Source organism: Tachyglossus aculeatus, chromosome 21 (assembly GCF_015852505.1).
Source record: "Tachyglossus aculeatus isolate mTacAcu1 chromosome 21, mTacAcu1.pri, whole genome shotgun sequence".
Lineage (NCBI taxonomy): Eukaryota > Metazoa > Chordata > Mammalia > Monotremata > Tachyglossidae > Tachyglossus > Tachyglossus aculeatus.
Genome location: NC_052086.1, coordinates 24,417,135 through 24,434,983, shown reverse-complemented (window position 1 = coordinate 24,434,983; position 17,849 = coordinate 24,417,135). Strand labels below are relative to the sequence as shown.

Sequence of the window (17,849 nt, the reverse complement as noted above, 5' to 3'; positions counted from 1 at the left end):
TCATGAGTCTTGCGTTTTCAAGCCTGCCCATTGAACAGACTATAGTCTGTGCTGTGTCCACTCCCCGAGGAGCGGGCCAAGGCACTAAGGGCTAAAATGCCAATTTTCTAAAAGGGGCTGAGTTACAGCTTGGGCCGGGTGGATGGGGATGTGGGGGAGTGGCTGAGCCACAAATGCCGTCTATGTAACTCTGATATGTCTCCCCCTTTTAGACTGTGAGCCCACTGTTGGGTAGGGACTGTCTCTATATGTTGCCAACTTGTACCTCCCAAAAGCTTAGTACAGTGCTCTGCACACAGGAAGCGCTCAATAAATACGATTGATGATTGATGATGATAGAAACTCAGAATGGGAAGCTATGTTCACTAGGACAGAAGAAGCAGCGTGGCTCGGTGGAAAGAGCGTGGGCTTTGGAGTCAGAGTTCGTGGGTTCAAATCCCGGCTCCGCCGACTGTCAGCTGGGTGACTTTGAGCAAGTCACTTAACTTCTCTGTGCCTCAGTTACCTCATCTGTAAAATGGGGATTAAGACTGTGAGCCCCACGAGGGACAACCTGATCACCTTGTAAGCTCCCCAGTGCTTAGAACAGTGCTTTGCACATAGTAAGCGCTTAACAAATATTATTATTATTATTAGGACCAGCGCTTAGAACAGTGATTGGCACATAGTAAGTGCTTCACAAGCACCATTATTATTATTATCAATATTAAAGCCTGGCCCAAGCCCCAACAGGGTCTAGGGGTTCACAGGGATTGCCCCCATTCACGGGGCAATGCCACAGTTGCTGGACTCCCCCAAAATCCCAGGCCCCTCGTCCCACCCCGGGGGGAACCCAAGCAAACCCATCATGGCTGAACCTAGCTGACTTCAGGGACACACTCAAGCCTGGAGCCCAGCGTCATGTTTTGCTTCCTTAACGAGTCTGTTTTCAATCTAATTCTCTTTGTCACTATTCCTAAATCACCTTGGGATTCCAAATAGGTAAACTGAGGGCCAATAGGGGTGGAGGGGTTTGTCCAAAACCATGTACTTTGGGGCTGGAACCCAGGCATCCCAGTTCCCAGGCTCTAGCAGGCATCTTTAGACCACACATCAGCACATGGGCCAAAAGTCAATTAATTGAAGAGGAAAAAAAACCCAGAAACACTCAAAGAAGCCAGGCATTATGCACCCAGTGGTTGATCCTCTCATTTCTTCATAGCTTCTGCAGTGCTCTTCCACTGAATTAACTGCACGTGGATTTCTACTGTTAAGGGCTCAGGTTGGGGTTCAACCGTTTCAGTCTCAAGGTACTCTCTGACTTTCCCTTTTCCTGGGGGTGGGAAAAAAGAAGACAGTCAACCTTGTGAAGTAAAAATTAATTATTCTCAATCTGCGGAACTACCCCAAAATGTCTTTTAAACACCACTTTCTGGACTCACATATTAACCCATTTTTAATCAATTGCATTTACTGAGCATGCTTAGTGTGTATAAAGCACTATACTAAGCGGCTGGGAGAGGACAATACAATAGAGTTGTACAATACAATAGAGTTACATGTTTTGTTTTGTTGTCTGTCTCCCCCCTTCTAGACTGTGAGCCCGTTGTTGGGTAGGGACCGTCTCTATATGTTGCCGACTTGTACTTCCCAAGCGCTTAGTACAGTGCTCTGCACACAGTAAGTGCTCAATAAATACGACTGACTGAATGAATGAATGTTGCTGACTTGTACTTCCCAAGCGCTTAATCCAGTGCTTTGCACACAGTAAGCGTTCAATAAATACGATGGAATGCATGAATGAAGTTAGTAGAGTTAGTAGACATGATCCCTGCCTACCACAAATTTAAGATCTAGTGAGAGGAGACATTTAAATAAATTATAGGCACATTTTCAACAAGAAGCCTTCCCTAAGCCCTCCTCTCCTCTTCTCCCACTCCTTTCTATATCACCCTGACTTGCTCCCTTCATTCTTCCTTCTTTCCAGCCTCACAGCCATGTATATATATATATCTGTAATTTATTTATTTATGTATTTATGTATTTTAAGGCCTGTCTACCCCTCTAGACTGTGAGCCAGTTGTGGACAGGGAATGTTGTTGTATTGTGCTCTCCCAAGCGCTTAGAATAATGCTTTGCACACAGGAAGTGCTCAATAAATACAACTGAATGAAATTATAGATAGGGGAAATGGCAGCATTTAAAGATATGTACATAAATCCTGGGGTGGGGTGAGTAATAAAGTGCTTAAGGATGATGTGAGACAGGGGTGGGGAGAAAATCAAAAGTATTTAGGGGCCCAGGACCCAAGTACATAGGAAATGCAGAAAGGAGGTTGAATTGGTGGGGAAATGGAGGGCTACACAAGGCCTCTTGGAGGAGATGTAATTTTAATAGGGCTTTGAAGATGGTGGACTGTTGGCTATGATGTGGGAGGGAGTTCCAGGCCAGAAGGAAGATGTGGGCAAGGGGTCAGTTGTGAGACAGATCAGATTTTTAGACTGTGAGCCCACTGTTGGGTAGGGACGGTCTCTATATGTTGCCAACTTGTACTTCCCAAGCGCTTAGTACAGTGCTCTGCACACAGTAAGCGCTCAATAAATATGATTGATTGATTGATTGAGTTGCTGTGAGTAGGTTGGCATTAGAAGAGTTAAACACATGGGTTGGATTGTCATAGAAGATCAGCGAGGTAAGGTAGGATGGAGAGAGCTGATTGAGTGCCTTAAAACCGAGGGCAGGAGTTTCTGTTTAATTCAGCATGACCTAGTGGAAAGAGAATAGGCCTGGGAGTCGGGAGATCTGGGTTCTAATCCTGCCTCTGCCACTTTTCTGCTGTGTGACCTAGGGTAAGTCACTTAACTTCTCTGTGCCTCAGTTCCCTCACTGCAAAATGGGGATTTAGTAATAATACTACTACTAATAATGGCATTTGTTAAGCGCTTACTATGTGCAAAGCACCGTTCTAAGCGCTGAATAATAATAATAATGGCATTTATTAAGCGCTTACTATGTGCAAAGCACTGTTCTAAGCACTGGGGGGATACAAAGTGATCAGGTTGTCCCACGTGGGGCTCACAGTCTTAATCCCCATTTTACAGATGAGGTCACTGAGGCCCAGAGAAGTTAAGTGACTTGCCCAAAGTCACACAGCTGACAAGTGGCCGAGCTGGGATTTGAACCCATGACCTCTGACTCCAAAGCCCGGGCTCTTTCCACTGAGCCATGCTGCTTCTCAATGCAATGATACCTCACAAGGTGGGCGTGTGCGCGTGCGCGCGCGCGCACACACACACACACACACACACACACACACACAGAGCCCAACCCCCCCACCCCCCGTCCTCACCGCCCCCGCAAGTGGCTAGTTCAGTGCACCACACCAAACGGGCGCTCAATAAATGCTACTGTAACCAGAACATTCTCCGAAGTTTTCTCTTCAATCAGGAAGGAGAATTGTGGTATTTACCATAATAATAATAATAACAATAATAAATAGTAATTTTAGCGTTTTTTAAGCGCTTACTATGAGTACCTGTCTTTCTCTACTACTTAGACTGTTAGCCCTACATGGGGTCTGATTATCTATCTTATATCTACCCCAGCACTTAGTACTGTTCCCGGGACATAGGAAGCGCTTAGCAAATACTATTTTAAAAAAATAGCTCACTATGTGCTGAGAACTGTATTAAGTACTAGGGAGAGAAAAATACAGTGGGTGTTGGTAGACATGTTCCCTGCCCACAAGGTTACAGTTTAGAGGGGGAGACAGATATTAAAATGAATTCCTGATAAGGGAATGGGAGAGTATAGGATAAATTCATAAGTGCTGTGGCGAATATCGAGTGTTTAGGGAGTACAGGCCCAACTCCATAAATGACGTGGAAAGAAGAGTGGATAGGGAAATGAAGGCTTAGTCAGGGAAGGCCTCTTGGAAGAGATGTGATTTTTATAGGGCTTTGAATGTGGGGAGATTGTGGTCTGTCGGATTTGAGGTGGGTGGGGTGAATTTCAGGCCAGAAGGAGGATGTAGGCAAGGGTTAGGTGAGTGAGAGAGACAAGATGGAGGTAGAGTGAGTAGGTTGGTGTTAGAGGAGTGAAGTGTGAGGGATGGGTTTGTAATATGAGATTCATTCTTTCATTCATTCAATCATATTTATTGAGTGCTTACTGTGTGCACAGCACTGTACTAAGCGCTTGGGAAGTACAAGTTGGCAACATAGAGAGACGGTCCCTACCCAACAACGGGCTCACAGTCTAGAAATCAGCGAGGAAAGGTAGGCAGGACTTAGCTTTATATTGTAAATGCCTTGAGAGAAAGGACCAAGTCTTCTACCTTTACCTTACCTTATTTAGCTACTCTCTATCTAACTTACCTTCTCAATTTTTTGGATCTTGGGAACTCCTTAATAATGAGCTCTATGTTATTTTCTATGGAAAACTAATTCGTTTAGCCCTATCGCTTACCCGATTTTCACGGAACCAGTTAAGAGCAGTGACTCAGGGTGTCGGTACTAATTACCGATATGGGCATTAGAGAAGATATAAATAATAGATCAGTTATTCACACAAGTGGATAAACCAAAAACGAATACATAAGTTTCATCATCTCTGGGATGTAGGACATTTGTCAGAGCACCTGACCTCAGTATTTTGGCAACGGTGCTAGGGAAATAGATGGGCAGGGAGGTTGCTTAGCCCAGGTATTCTGGCTGTCTCTTCAATCTGCTGCATGGTACGCAATAGGGAAAGCATTTGTTCAAAGCTAGGCATGGTTATATTAGCCCACAGCCGAGTAATGTTTGCCCAAATAGGCCCCATCTGTAGAGTTCTGGGCCCAAAGAGTAACCAGACTACTTCTGGGAAGCAGCGTGGCTCAGTGGAAAGAGCCTGGGCTTCGGAGTCAGAGGTCATCGGTTCAAATCCTGGCTCCGCCACTTGTCAGCTGTGTGACTTTGGGCAAGTCACTTAACTTCTCTGTGCCTCAGTTACCTCATCTGTAAAATGGGGATTAAGACTGTGAGCTCCCCGTGGGACAATCTGATCACCTTGTAAACTCCCCAGCACTTAGAACAGTGCTTTGTACATAGTAAGCGCTTAATAAATGCCATTATTATTATTATTATTATTATTATTATTATTATTATTATTATTCTCTGGAAGCTGGGTCCCCACCCTCAGAGCCCCCTTCTATTTGCAGTCAGAATCCCTATGCTCTCAGTGAAGGACAGAAAAGTATACCATGCTAATATGTCACCTATCCAAACACATCCCTTTGTTACTTCAAAGCAGCTAAAAGGGCTAAGGTTCTTAAACTCTCTCTTCTCCTCCCATCCCCATTCTCTTCTCCCCCCATACCTATTCTCTTCTCCTGTCCTCCACCTGCCCTCCCTTCTCTTCCCCGAGTCTCTGCCTGGGAAAGAGAGAGGAATGAGGCCTGCCTGGGAGACAAAGAAAGTCATCTGAAGAGCAAACTTCCTGACTTCCAAATCAAACCAACAATAAACCTCTACGACGATATCTCACGGTGGGTGGACAGGGCCAGTCTTTATTACCTCTAGCTGCTGCCTTCTGATCTGACTCATCTTTTTTCCCACTCTTCTTGTCCTTTGTTTCCTGAAGAAGTGAACACAAAAAAATAATCTTGGTCTTAGATTGTGAGCCACCCTCCACCCCCACCCCTAGGAGACAGGGACCGTGTCTAATTCCCACCTATGGATTCTCTCCCTGGGCTTAGTACAGTGCTTTGCACCCAGTAAGTGCTCCATAAAGGACCCCTCCCTGATTGATTGATTGGAGCTGGAGGGAGTAGAGGAGAAAGGGGGCAATGAGAGATTCTTTCCTGCCTACTTACAACTCCAAGCTGCAGTCCTAAACCTCTCTGTGGGTCCCTACCTCCACTTTCCTGGTACTTGGCTGGGCCAGGAGGAACAGTGGTGAGGGGAAGATGGGAGAAAGAGGAGAAGCCCTGCCCAAGTCACTTCACACCCTAAGGTCTGTTACACCTAGGAGGGATCTGAAAGGAGCAGGGAGGCATTGATATTGGTGAGGCAGTGAGGTGATCGGATGGATAAAGGATGATGATGATTGGGGGTAGGGGGGTGGCCTTGCTTTTGACTTCTCTCATACTCCTGCTCTGCCTCCCCTCTCTGAAGCTCCCCCCAGCTCCCAACTCAAGTTGGCCCCCTGCACTAAGGAGTCAGGTGTGCTGGGAGAATCTTGATGTCGTTTCCATGATAACAGGCCTCAACCCAGGCTCCTGCCCACCCCTGAAGGTTAAGGTGCCATTGAGGAGAGATGGGGGATTTGGCAAATTGGCAGGGTTTAGGAGAGAGGGTGCTAGGCTGTACCTTGATGGAAGCAGTCCCCGGTGTAGGCACGGAGCGGAGGACCCCAAAGTTGCACACAGCAGACACTTGCGCCTCACCAGACACCAGGGGCTCCAGGCTGAGCTGACCACTGCCCAGGACCCGCAGCAGGGGAGGATCCTGCTGCAAGTCTCGCGGGATCTCCTTCCGCTTATGCTTGCCAGCTTCTTTCCCACCCTGATCAAGAGAAAAAGGAACAAAAAAGCAGGCCCCAGAGGGTAGAAGGAACTGTGGTGGGCATGAAGGTGGGGGGTGAAGGGGGTAGGGAGGAGGCAGGGCAGGCTGGAGAAAGGGAAAAGAGTGAGAAACAGATGGCACTGACTCTCTGCCTCCATTTCCAGCCAGGGAGTCAGGTGGAACTCAGGTTAAACTCATTCCAAGTGTGTACCTTTGGCTTTTCCTTCTTGCCCATCTCTTGGTTCTTCTTGCCCATCTCTTGGTTCTTCTGGCCCTTCTCTTGGTTCTTCTTGCCCACTTCTTTGTTCTTCTTGCCCACCTCTTGGTTCTTCTTTTCTTTTTTGCCAAGTGGAGAACTCTCGGAGGGAGGGGGAAGAATCGGCCAAGAGAGAATCTAGAGGATACACACCCCATCCAAACTCAATACCCCTAAAAAGAGCCCAGCAATTTGGGGATTAGTCAGGCCAGGGGAATCCCAGATGATCCCTGTGGGTTTCCGATTTTTCAAGAACCCGAGATCCCACCACGACTTTCCTCCATCCCGCCCTTCACCAGTTCTGGGAGAGAAGAAATTGCTCAGGGCCCATTTGGGCGCTAACCCTTCTGGCGCTCGACCCCATCACCTTTTCCTCCACCACCGTCACCGTGGTCCCTGACAGCAGAAAGGCCTTCAGAGGTACAAGGTCCGTCAGGCAGTGCTGCATGCTGTAGTTACACTCAATCACGTCGGCCCAGGGCTTGTGGAGAGTGCTGAACAGAACCGCACTGTGAATGCCAAGACACCAGTCACCCTAGACCCTGGTGGCCTGGTGCCGCGGCTCCCAACTCGGAGCAAAGGTGGCCCTGCCAGTCCCACTTCTAACGAAGCAGGGACTTGGGAGTCAGAAGGACATGGGTTCTAATCCCAGCTCCACCACTTCATCATCATCATCAATCGTATTTATTGAGCGCTTACTATGTGCAGAGCACTGTACTAAGCGCTTGGGAAGTACAAATTGGCAACACATAGAGACAGTCCCTACCCAACAGTGGGCTCACAGTCTAAAAGACTGAGGGACAGAGAAGTGAAGTGACTTGCCCAAGGTCACACAGCAGACAGTTACCTCATCACTTAAATGAGGATTGAGACTGTGAGCCCATGTGGGATAGGAACTGTGTCCAACCCAATTTGCTTATATCCACTCCAGTGCTTAGCACAGTGCTGGACACATAGTAGGTGCTTAACAAATATGAGAAGTAGCGTGGCCTAGTGGATAAAGCACAGGCCTGGGAGACTAAGGGACCTATGTCCTAGTCCTGGCTCCACCACTTGTCTGCTGTGTGACCTTGGGCAAGTCACTTCACTTCTCTGGGCCTCAGTTCCCTCAACTGTAAAATGAGGATTAAGACTGTGAGCCCTGTGTGGGACAGGGACTGGGTCCACCCGGATGCAACACCCTCCCTCCTCTAATCCAACAGACAACCACTCTCACCCGCTTCAAAGCCTTACTGAAGGCACATCTCCTCCAAGAGGCCTTCCCAGACTAAGCCCCACTTTTCCTCATCTCCCATTCCATTCTGCATTGGCCTGACTTGCTCCTCTTTTGCTCTCCCCTCCTCCCAGCCCCAAAGCACTTATGAACATGTCTGTAATTTTATTTATTCTTTTATTTAATTTTATTGATGTCTATCGCCCCACTTTTAGACTGTGAGCTTGTTATGGGCGGGGAATGTCACTCTCTGTTGTACTTTCCCAAGCACTTAGTACAGTGCTCTGCACACAGTAAGTGCTCAATAAATACAATTGAAATGAATGAATGACTGAATTAACCAGATTATCTTGTATCTATCCCAGCGCTTAGAACAGTGCCTGGTACATAATAAGCACTTAACAAATACCGTATATTACTATTATTATTATTATATAAGGCAAAGACCCTGAGGAGCTTCATGTCTTGGTCCAGATCAACAGGCAGCTCAGCCGAGATAGAGTGCCGACTGTTAGAACTTCCTGATCTCCCTTGCTTTCCTTCCTGCCCTGACTGGAGAAAAGTGTTTTCAAGGAGGGGAACAAATATTTAGACCCACTGCCCCTTCTCTGCCCCAAGCATGATTTGTATTTATTTATAATAACATCTGCTTTCCCCTCTAAACTGTAAGCTCATTATGGGTAACGTGTCTGTTTATTGTTATACTATACTTTCCCCAAGTGCTTAGTACAGTGCTCTTCACACAGTAAGCACTCAATAAATACAACTGACTGGCTGATTCTACCCCTGAAGTCACTTGGACTGTGAGCCCCATGAGGGACAGGGACTGCATTCAACCTGATAAACTTGTATCTACCCCACTGCTTGACGCATAGTAGTAAGCACCTAAAAAATACCATTTTATTTTTTTAAAAAGTCATGTGGACATCAGCTAGGTGATTCCAGGGATTGAGGGGCTAGAATCATGCCCAGTTCAAAGGACCAGGACTTCAAACTGGCCTTGGGACTGGTAGAGAAGCTCTGTTTGGCCAGTCTGGCAGCACCCCTCTGGCATTGCCCATTAAGACTTGATTTCTGGTATTCCCAGAGGTTCAGGAGTAGGTCTAGGAGCAGGCTACAACAGTTGGCGGGCAGGGCAGGGACGACTCCGATCAGGTAACTGGCAGGATAGGGATAACCATTAATAATTCATCGGAGGAATCCAGGGCAATGGCTCAGCTGTCAGCAGGAAACAGGCCAGAATGGCTCTTTCAGACCCCATCAGCCCCTCCACGTTGCTCTCGACTTGGAACCCATCCTCACCCTGGGGGTGGCGTCAGCCGGGCATTGGCGACGGGCAGTGGTGCTGCTAACTCTCTGGCCTCTTTATTGTCTTCTGGTGGACTCTTGGAGATCAGAGAACCCTGGCTCCCAGAAGCTTGGATCACCTGTCCCAAAAGACAAAGACACACAGACACACACACACACACCCAAGACAAAGGCAACCTTCACTTAGCATGGCCTAGAGGATACAGCACAGGCCTGGGTGTCAGAAGGAACAGGATTCTAATAATAATAATAATGGCATTTATTAAGTGCTTACTTTGTGCAAAGCACTGTTCTAAGCACTGGGGAGGTTACAAGGTTGTCCCATGGGGGCCTCACAGTCTTGATCCCCATTTTACAGATGAGGTAACTGAGGCACAGAGAAGTGAAGTGACTTTGCCCAAAGTCACACAGCTGACAAGTGGCGGAGCCGGGATTTGAACCCATGACCTCTGACTCCAAAGCCAGGGCTCTTTAATCAATCAATCAATCGTATTTACTGAGCGCTTACTATGTGCAGAGCACTGTACTAAGCCCTTGGGAAGTACAAATTGGCAACACATAGAGACAGTCCCTACCCAACAGTGGGCTCACAGTCTAAAAGGGGGATGAGCCGCGCTGCTTCTCTAATCCCAGCTCCACCAATTGTCTGCTGTCTGACCTTGGCAAGTCACTTCACTGTGCCTCAGTTCCCTCATCTGTAAAACGGGGATTGAGACTGTGAGCCTTATGTAGAACAGGGACTGCGTCCAACTTGATTATCTTGTATCTACCCCAGCGCTTAGAACAGTGCCTGGCACATAGCACTTAACAAATGCCATTATTAAACAGACCTTGATTTAAGTGGCCCATCCTGTATCATCTGAGCAGAAATGCCTTCCAGCGTTTTTCCTAAAAGTCCTTGACACGGAGCCATTCAGGATCGCTTTCTTAAGTTTGCTTAACCAGCCCACATCCTTAAGGGAGGGAGGGCAGAGTCCGAGAAAGCTGACTTCTGGGCCTTGTATTCAGTCAGACCATCCCAAAAGAGGAGATCAAAGCACTTAATCTCAGACATTGGGAGCGGCATGGATAAACTGGGTGGTTTAGTGGATAGAGCACGGGCCTGGAAATCAGAAGGACCTGGGTTCTAATCCTGGCCCCGGCAAGTGTCTGCTATGGGACCTTGGGCAAGTACCTTAACTTCTCTGGATCTCAGTTACCTCAACTGTAAAAAATGGGGTTTAAGAATGTGAGCCCCATGTGGAACAGGGACTATGTTCAACCTGATTAACTTGTATCTTCTCCAGCGCTCAAAACAGCGCGTGGCACAAAGTAAGCACTTACCAAGTCCCATTATTAATATTACTATTATAAACTGCAGCTCACAAAGCTTCCTGGGCACCAGCTAGCAAACCACACCTCCTCCCATCTGGAGAAAGATCAGAATGGAGTTCTGATACAGAATGGAGTTACAACAGAGAAGCAGCATGGCTTAGTGGAAAGAGCATGGGCTTTGGAGTCAGAGGTCATGGGTTCAAATCCCAGATCTGCCAATTGTAAGCTGTGTGACTTTGGTCAAGTCACTTAACTTTTCTGTGCCTCAGTTACCTCATCTGTAAAATAGGGATTAAGACCGTCAGCCCCCCGTGGGACAACCTGATCACCTTGTAATCTCCCCGGTGCTTAGAACGGTGTTTTGCACATAGTAAGTGCTTAATAAATTCCATTATTATTATTAACTCTCCATCATATCAGAGAAGCAGCATGGCTCAGTGGAAAGAGTACAGGCTGTGGAGTCAGAGGTCATGGGTTCAAATCCTGGCTCTGCCACTTATCAGCTGTGTGGCTTTGGGCAAGTCACTTCACTTCTCTGGGCCTCAGTTCCCTCATCTGTAAAATGAGGATAAAGACTGTGAGCCCCATGTGGGACAACCTGATCACCTTGTAACCTCCCCAGCGCTTAGAACAGTGCTTTGCACATAGTAAGCGCTTAATAAATACCATCATTATTATATCCGTGGCACCCCAGAAGAGTCAAGGTCTCAGTCCCATTCCCCCCTACCACAGATCTGGAAAGGGATTCCCCCACCCACCTCGGCCAGGACCCCTGTGACCTTGCTTCCTCTGCTGGCCTCCTCATCTTCCATGAAGTCGTAGGTCACGTAGTAGCTGTAGGAGATGTAAGGGCCATCAGGCCCCGGCTCTGGGTCTTCGGCTGCAGAGTTCGGGACGCCCCCAACACGCCCTACGGTCACCACCAGCTGCGCCTCATCCTCCACGAGAGCTGAAATGCACAAGTGGGTCTTGAGCAGTGAGGTACCCGGTGATGCCGACTGCCTTCCAAGTACCGGCGGATTGGATGGAGATGATGGGATGGCGATCCTCAAAAATCCTCAAAAATCTCCAGTGGCTACCAATCAATCTGCGCATCTGGTAGAAACTCCTCACCCTCGGCTTCAAGGCTTTCCAGCACCTTGCCCCCTCCTACCTCACTTCCCTTCTCTCCTTCTATAGCCCACCCTGCACCCTCCGCTCCTCTGCCACTAATCTCCTCACCGTGCCTCATTCTCGCCTGTCCTGCCATCGACCCCCGGCCCACGTCCTTCCCCGGGCCTGGAATGCCCTCCCTCTGCCCATCTGCCAAGCTAGCTCTCTTCCTCCCTTCAAGGCCCTACTGAGAGCTCATCTCCTCCAGGAGGCCTTCCCAGACTGAGCCCCTTCCTTCCTCTCCCCCTCGTCCCCCTCTCCATCCCCCCCATCTTACCTCCTTCCCTTCCCCACAGCACCTGTATATATGCATATATGTTTGTACATATTTATTACTCTATTTATTTATTTATTTTACTTGTACCTATCTATTCTATCTATTTTATTTTGTTAGTATGTTTGGTTTTGTTCTCTGTCTCCCCCTTCTAGACTATGAGCCCACTGTTGGGTAGGGACTGTCTCTATATGTTGCCAGCTTGTACTTCCCAAGCGCTTAGTACAGTGCACACAGTAAGCGCTCAATAAATGCGATTGATTGATTGCTTGATTGATGGATGGATGGATGGATGGCAGGCCTCACCCTGACACGGGGAAGGTTCTCCTGCAGCAGCACACAACGGCCACGAGGGGGCGGTCTTACACAATGGAAAGGGTACCACATTCATTCATTCATTCAATCGTATTTATAGAGCGCTTACTGGGTGCTGAGCACTGGGAGAAGCGATTGGGAAGTACAAGTCGGCAACATATAGAGACGGTCCCTACCCAACAACGGGCTCACAGTCTAGAAGGGGGAGACAGACAACAAAACCAAACATGTAGCCGGGTGTCAAAATCGTCAGAACAAATAGAATTATAGCTACATGCACATCATTACCACAATAAATAGAATAGTAAATATGAACGAGTAAAGAAAATAGAGCGATTGGAAAGCACAAGTCGGAAACATATAGAGACGGTCCCTACCCAACAACGGGCTCACAGTCTAGAAGGGGGAGACAGACAACAAAACCAAACATGTAGACGGGTGTCAAAATCGTCAGAACAAATAGAATTATAGCTACATGCACATCATTACCACATTAAATAAAATAGTAAATATGAACGAGTAAAGAAAATAGAGTAATAAATCTGTACAAATATATACAAGTGCTGTGGGGAGAGGAAGGAGATAGGGTGGGGGGATGGGGAGGAGGAGAGGAAAAAGGGGGCTCCACACTAATTCATTCAATCATTCATTCAATCGTATTTATTGAGCACTTACTGTGTGCAGAGCACTGTACTAAGCCCTTGGGAAGTACAAGTCGGCAACATATAGAGATAGTCCCTACCCAACAACGGGCTCACAGTCTAGAAGAGGGAGACGGACAACAATTTGTTAAGCGCTTACCAAGTGCCAGCCAGCACAGGACTAAGCTCTGAGGTAGAGACAGACAGGCTAATGACATTAGACATAGCCATAATAATAATGATAATTTTGGTATTTGTTAAGTGCTTACTATGTGCAAAGCACTGTTTTAAGCACTGGGGAGGATACAAGGTGATCAGGTTGTCCCATGTGGGGCTCACAATCTTAATCCCCATTTTACAGATGAGGTAACTGAGGCACAAAAAAGTTAAGTGACTTGCCCAAAGTCACACAGCTGACAAATAGCGGAGCAGGGATTAGAACCCATGACCTCTGACTCCCAAGTCCTGCTCTTTCCACTGAGCTCTCCTGAGCTCCTAGTCTAAGAGGTGGAGATAGAAGGCAGTTTGGCCTCATTTTACAAGTGAGGAAATTGGGCCAAGCACTTAGTACAGTGCTCTGCACACATTAAGGGCTTAATAAATATGACAATGAATGAATGAGACCCAGAGGGGATACATAGCAGGCTAGTGGCAGAGCTGGGATTAGGGCTCAGGCTTCCCGACTCCCAATCCCATGATCTTTCCATTAGGTCACACTGCCATTCTAAAGGCAAAGAGGAGCAGTGTGGTCCAGTGGGGAGTCAGAGGACCTGGGTTCTATTGGCAACTTTGCCACTTGTCTACTGTTTGAGCTTGGGCAAGTCACAACTTCCCTGTGTCTCAGTTTCCTCATCTGTTAAATAGGAATTCACTGCCTGCGCCCCCTCCTACTTAGACTGTGAGCCCCATGTGGGACAGGGACTATGTCTGACCTGATTAACTAGAATCTACTTCAGAACCACACACAGTAAGCCCTCAATAAACACCGGTGATCGACTGATTGACTCAGTACAGTACTTGGTATATAGTAAGGGCTTAATGTCATAATAATACCAATAATAATTAAAAGGAGTCCTTCTTGTCCCCTTCTCCTTTGTGAAATTAAGGTTTCAATTTGTGATATTTCCCTACTCCACCTGTGAACTTAATCTGAACACAGGGACCAAAGGCCTGGGATGCCATGTGAAGCCTGAGCAGGGTCTGAGCCAGGTGGCCAGGCTAACTCTAAGTTATGGGCTGAGCCTCTGAGCACCTAGGAGGTAGGATGGACAGGGAGGAGAAGGATGTCAGTCTCCCCTCTCCCCCACCTTCCCAGCAGGCTCACCTCGTTTGTGGCTGAGCCCCCAAAACTGGTGCTTCTCATCGGGCGAGACAGTGATGTCATCCAGGACAGAGAGGCGGGAGAGGCTGTCGATGGTGAAGCCCCGATAGCTGGGGACCAGGGCCAAAGGGTTCCCCTGCAGCACCAGAAGGCGCAGCTTTCTAAGGGGACGCAGGCTGGAAACCACATTCTGCAGCTCCGTCAGATCATTGAAGCCCAGATCCAGGGAGACCAGGTTGGGCCTGGGAGGGGAGAACTTGGGTCAGTTAGCTTGGCTGGGAGGAAGAAGGGAAGCTGTTCTTCTGTCAGGGATCTGCTCTCCCCCATTGCTACTCGACTGGAGATTTATCTAATCATTACCCTTGCTCCTCGGCAATCTCCATTTCTTGTGGATGAGCCAGGAAGAACTGGGCCTGGAGAGAACTGGAAAGGGAAGGAAGAAAGAGGGAGCGGGCAGATAGAGAGGGGACGGAAAAGCTGGCGTGGGAGCACAGGGGAATACCGGAAGGGAGAGTGGCCCAAAACCAAGTGGAAAATAAAGGCCTTCCATGAATTCTTTGGTCCAGTGTGGCCAATACAAGTCAAGCAGCTCCCCGGGATTGTCCAGTCTGCTCTGAAAGCCCCAAGAGCAGCACATGCTCCACCGCCCAAAGGCTAATCGGTGCTTTGCTCCTGGGAAGGGGCAAGGGGTTATTGGAGGGTCTGGAGTTGGAAAAGGTAGAGATAGAAACAGTGGTGAGGGCTTGGGCCTGGAGAACACAGGTGGCTAGGATCCCGGGCTCTGGGCTGGTTTCTTGGGGAGCTCCAAGCCAAGAGGAGCTCTGAGGCTGACAAGAGAGAGCAACAGGCCATGTTCAGGTAGAAATACTTTGTCTTGGGGTGAAGAAAAGTCTAGGAAATATACAGCACCAGTTCAACATTTCTCACTTAAAAACAAGACAGACATCTTCCTCCCTCTGACACTGAATTACTCAGTGTTCCAGTGCTGAACATCAGCAGCTTAGGAGACCAGAATGTAGCTCCACCCATTCAGCTCTCCATCCTTCCCTGTTCTGATCTTTCCCCCTTCCACCCTCCCAGTTTGCTCGATACCCAGTCCCCTGGACAGCACCCTTATCCTGGAGCTATAACGTGGAGCCTCTGGGATCCTTCTGATTATCTCATTCAGGCTAGTGAGGCAAAAGGGAGTTTTCTCCTGCTGACCTAATAATAATAATAATGATGGCATTTATTAAGCGCTTACTATGTGCAAAGCACTGTTCTAAGCGCTGGGGAGATTACAAGGTGATCAGGTTGTCCCACAGGGGGCTTACAGTCTTAATCCCCATTTTCCAGATGAGGTAACTGAGGTACAGAGAAGTGAAGTGACTTGCCCAACGTCACACAGCTGGCAATTGGCGGAGCCGGGATTTGAACTCAGGACCTCTGATTCCAAAGCCTGGCCTGACCTGGCCCCGTTGGTCTCCCTGATCTAAGAGAGGCTTTCAGAGAAAGTCATCCAGAGTGACCTTTGATTTCTGCTAGATAACAAACCTGATGATAACCAGGGCTTGTCTGAGAAAAAGCTAGAAGGAAGAAGAGGTGGATTTTCCAGTGACTCCCACTGGATGGGCCAACTTTCCAGCTCTGAATCTTAGTCTTCAGCCTTGGAAAGTACAAGAGCAAGAAAAAGCACAGGGGAACACTCATCTGTGTAATCACTCATCCGGGTAATGTCTCCGATTCTCATCGCCAACCGTAACAATCTACTAATGATGAAACTACTTGTCTCTAAATCAGCCTTTGACTTTCAGAACCCGGAAGGCCATGAGAAAGGGAGCTTGGTGGGATGATCATGCACTTCCACAGGGTACACTCTTAAGAAGAATGGAAAGAAAATTGCACAACTTGCCCAGGTTCCAATTTTCCAGTCTCAAAATGCGGAGAAAGGGTAGCTCTCAATAACATTGTGTTTCATTATTCAAGGGAGGTCTATCCTGGAGGAATAATTCTAAACCCTAATGCCTCTACTAGTGCCCAGGAGAGGAAGCGAACCAATTACTGACAAATCTGCTTAAGTATTTAAAGGTACATAAAAGCACATGAAAGTTAGGGATGATATGTGGTTTTCCCAGACCCATATTTTATCCCACCAACTCCTTAAGCTCAATGTATTTTAACTGAACTTCATCTTCCCTCCAAAATCCTTTCCTCTGCTTACCTTTCCCATCATTCATTCATCCATTCATTCATTCAATCATATTTATTGAGTGCTTACTGTGTGCAGAGTACTATACTAAGTGCTTGGGAAGTACAAGTTGGAAATATATAGAGACAGTCCCTACCCAACAACGGGCTCACAGTCTAGAAGGGGGAGACAGAAAACAAAACAAAACATTTGGACAGGTGTCAAGTCACCAGAATAAATAGAAATAAAGCTAGATACACATCATTAACAAAACAAATAGAATAGTAAATATGTAAAAGTAAAATAAATAGCGTAATGCATCTGTACAAACATATATGCAGGTGCTGTGGGGAGGGGAAAGAGGTAGGGCGGGGGGGATGGGGAGGAGGAGAGGAAAAAGGGGGCTCAGTCTGGGAAGGCCTCCTGGAGGAGGTGAGCTCAAAGTAGGGCTTTGAAGGGAGGAAGAGAGCTAGCTTGGCGGATGGGCAGAGGGAGGGCATTACAGGCCGGAGGAGGATGTGGGCCGGGGGTCGACGGCGGGACAGGCGAGAATGAGGTACAGTGAGGAGGTTAGCGGCAGAGGAACGGAGGGTGTGGGCTGGGCTGGAGAAGGACAGAAGGGAGGGGAGGTAGGAGGGGGCGAGGTGATGGACAGCCTTGAAGCCGAGTGTGAGGAGTTTCTGCCTGATGCGTAGGTTGACTGGTAGCCACTGGAGATTTTTGAGGAGGAGAGTAACATGCCCAGAGCATTTCTGCACAAAGATGATCTGGGCAGCAGCGTGAAGTATAGACTGAAGTGGGGAGAGACAGGAGGATGGGAGATCAGAGAGAAGGCTGATGCAGTAATCCAGTTGGGATAGGATGAGAGATTGAACCAGCAAGGTAGCGGTTTGGATGAGGAGGAAAGGGCGGATCTTGGTGATGTTGCGGAGGTGAGACCAGCAGGTTTTGGTGACGGAATGGGTGTGAGGGGTGAACGAGAGAACGGAGTCGAGGTTGACACCAAGGTTGCGGGCTTGTGAGATGGGAAGGATGGTAGTGCCGTCTACAGTGACGGGAAAGTCAGGGAGAGGGCAGAGTTTGTTAGGGAAGATAAGCAGTTCAGTCTTGGACATATTGAGTTTTAGATGATGGGCAGACATCCAGATGGAGATGTCCTGAAGGCAGGAGGAGACCCAAGCCTGAAGGAAGGGAGAGAGAGCAGGGGCAGAGATGTAGATTTGGGTGTCATCAGCGTAGAGATGATAGTTGAAGCTGTGGGAGCGAATGAGTTCCCCAAGGGAGTGAGTGTAGATAGAGAACAGAAGGGGACCAAGAACTGAACCTCGAGGAACCCTTCAGTAAGGGGATGGGTGGGGGAGGAG

At 48.0% G+C, this 17,849-nt stretch overlaps 1 protein-coding gene across 1 annotated transcript in view; it reads right to left on the bottom strand.

Moving 5' to 3' along the window:
• Positions 1-1,107: 1,107 nt before the first annotated feature.
• The window catches only part of LRRC43 (leucine rich repeat containing 43), a 29,199-nt gene continuing 12,457 nt past the window's right edge, over positions 1,108-17,849 (bottom strand). The window contains exons 5-12 of the mRNA XM_038763572.1: positions 14,322-14,560; positions 11,374-11,564; positions 9,296-9,420; positions 7,148-7,289; positions 6,736-6,918; positions 6,330-6,524; positions 5,535-5,595; positions 1,108-1,312 (exon numbers count right to left, since the gene is read on the bottom strand). Of these exons, the coding sequence (XP_038619500.1) occupies positions 1,188-1,312; positions 5,535-5,595; positions 6,330-6,524; positions 6,736-6,918; positions 7,148-7,289; positions 9,296-9,420; positions 11,374-11,564; positions 14,322-14,560 (1,261 nt within the window). The 3' untranslated portion in view covers positions 1,108-1,187. The remainder of the gene's footprint in view (positions 1,313-5,534; positions 5,596-6,329; positions 6,525-6,735; positions 6,919-7,147; positions 7,290-9,295; positions 9,421-11,373; positions 11,565-14,321; positions 14,561-17,849) is intronic.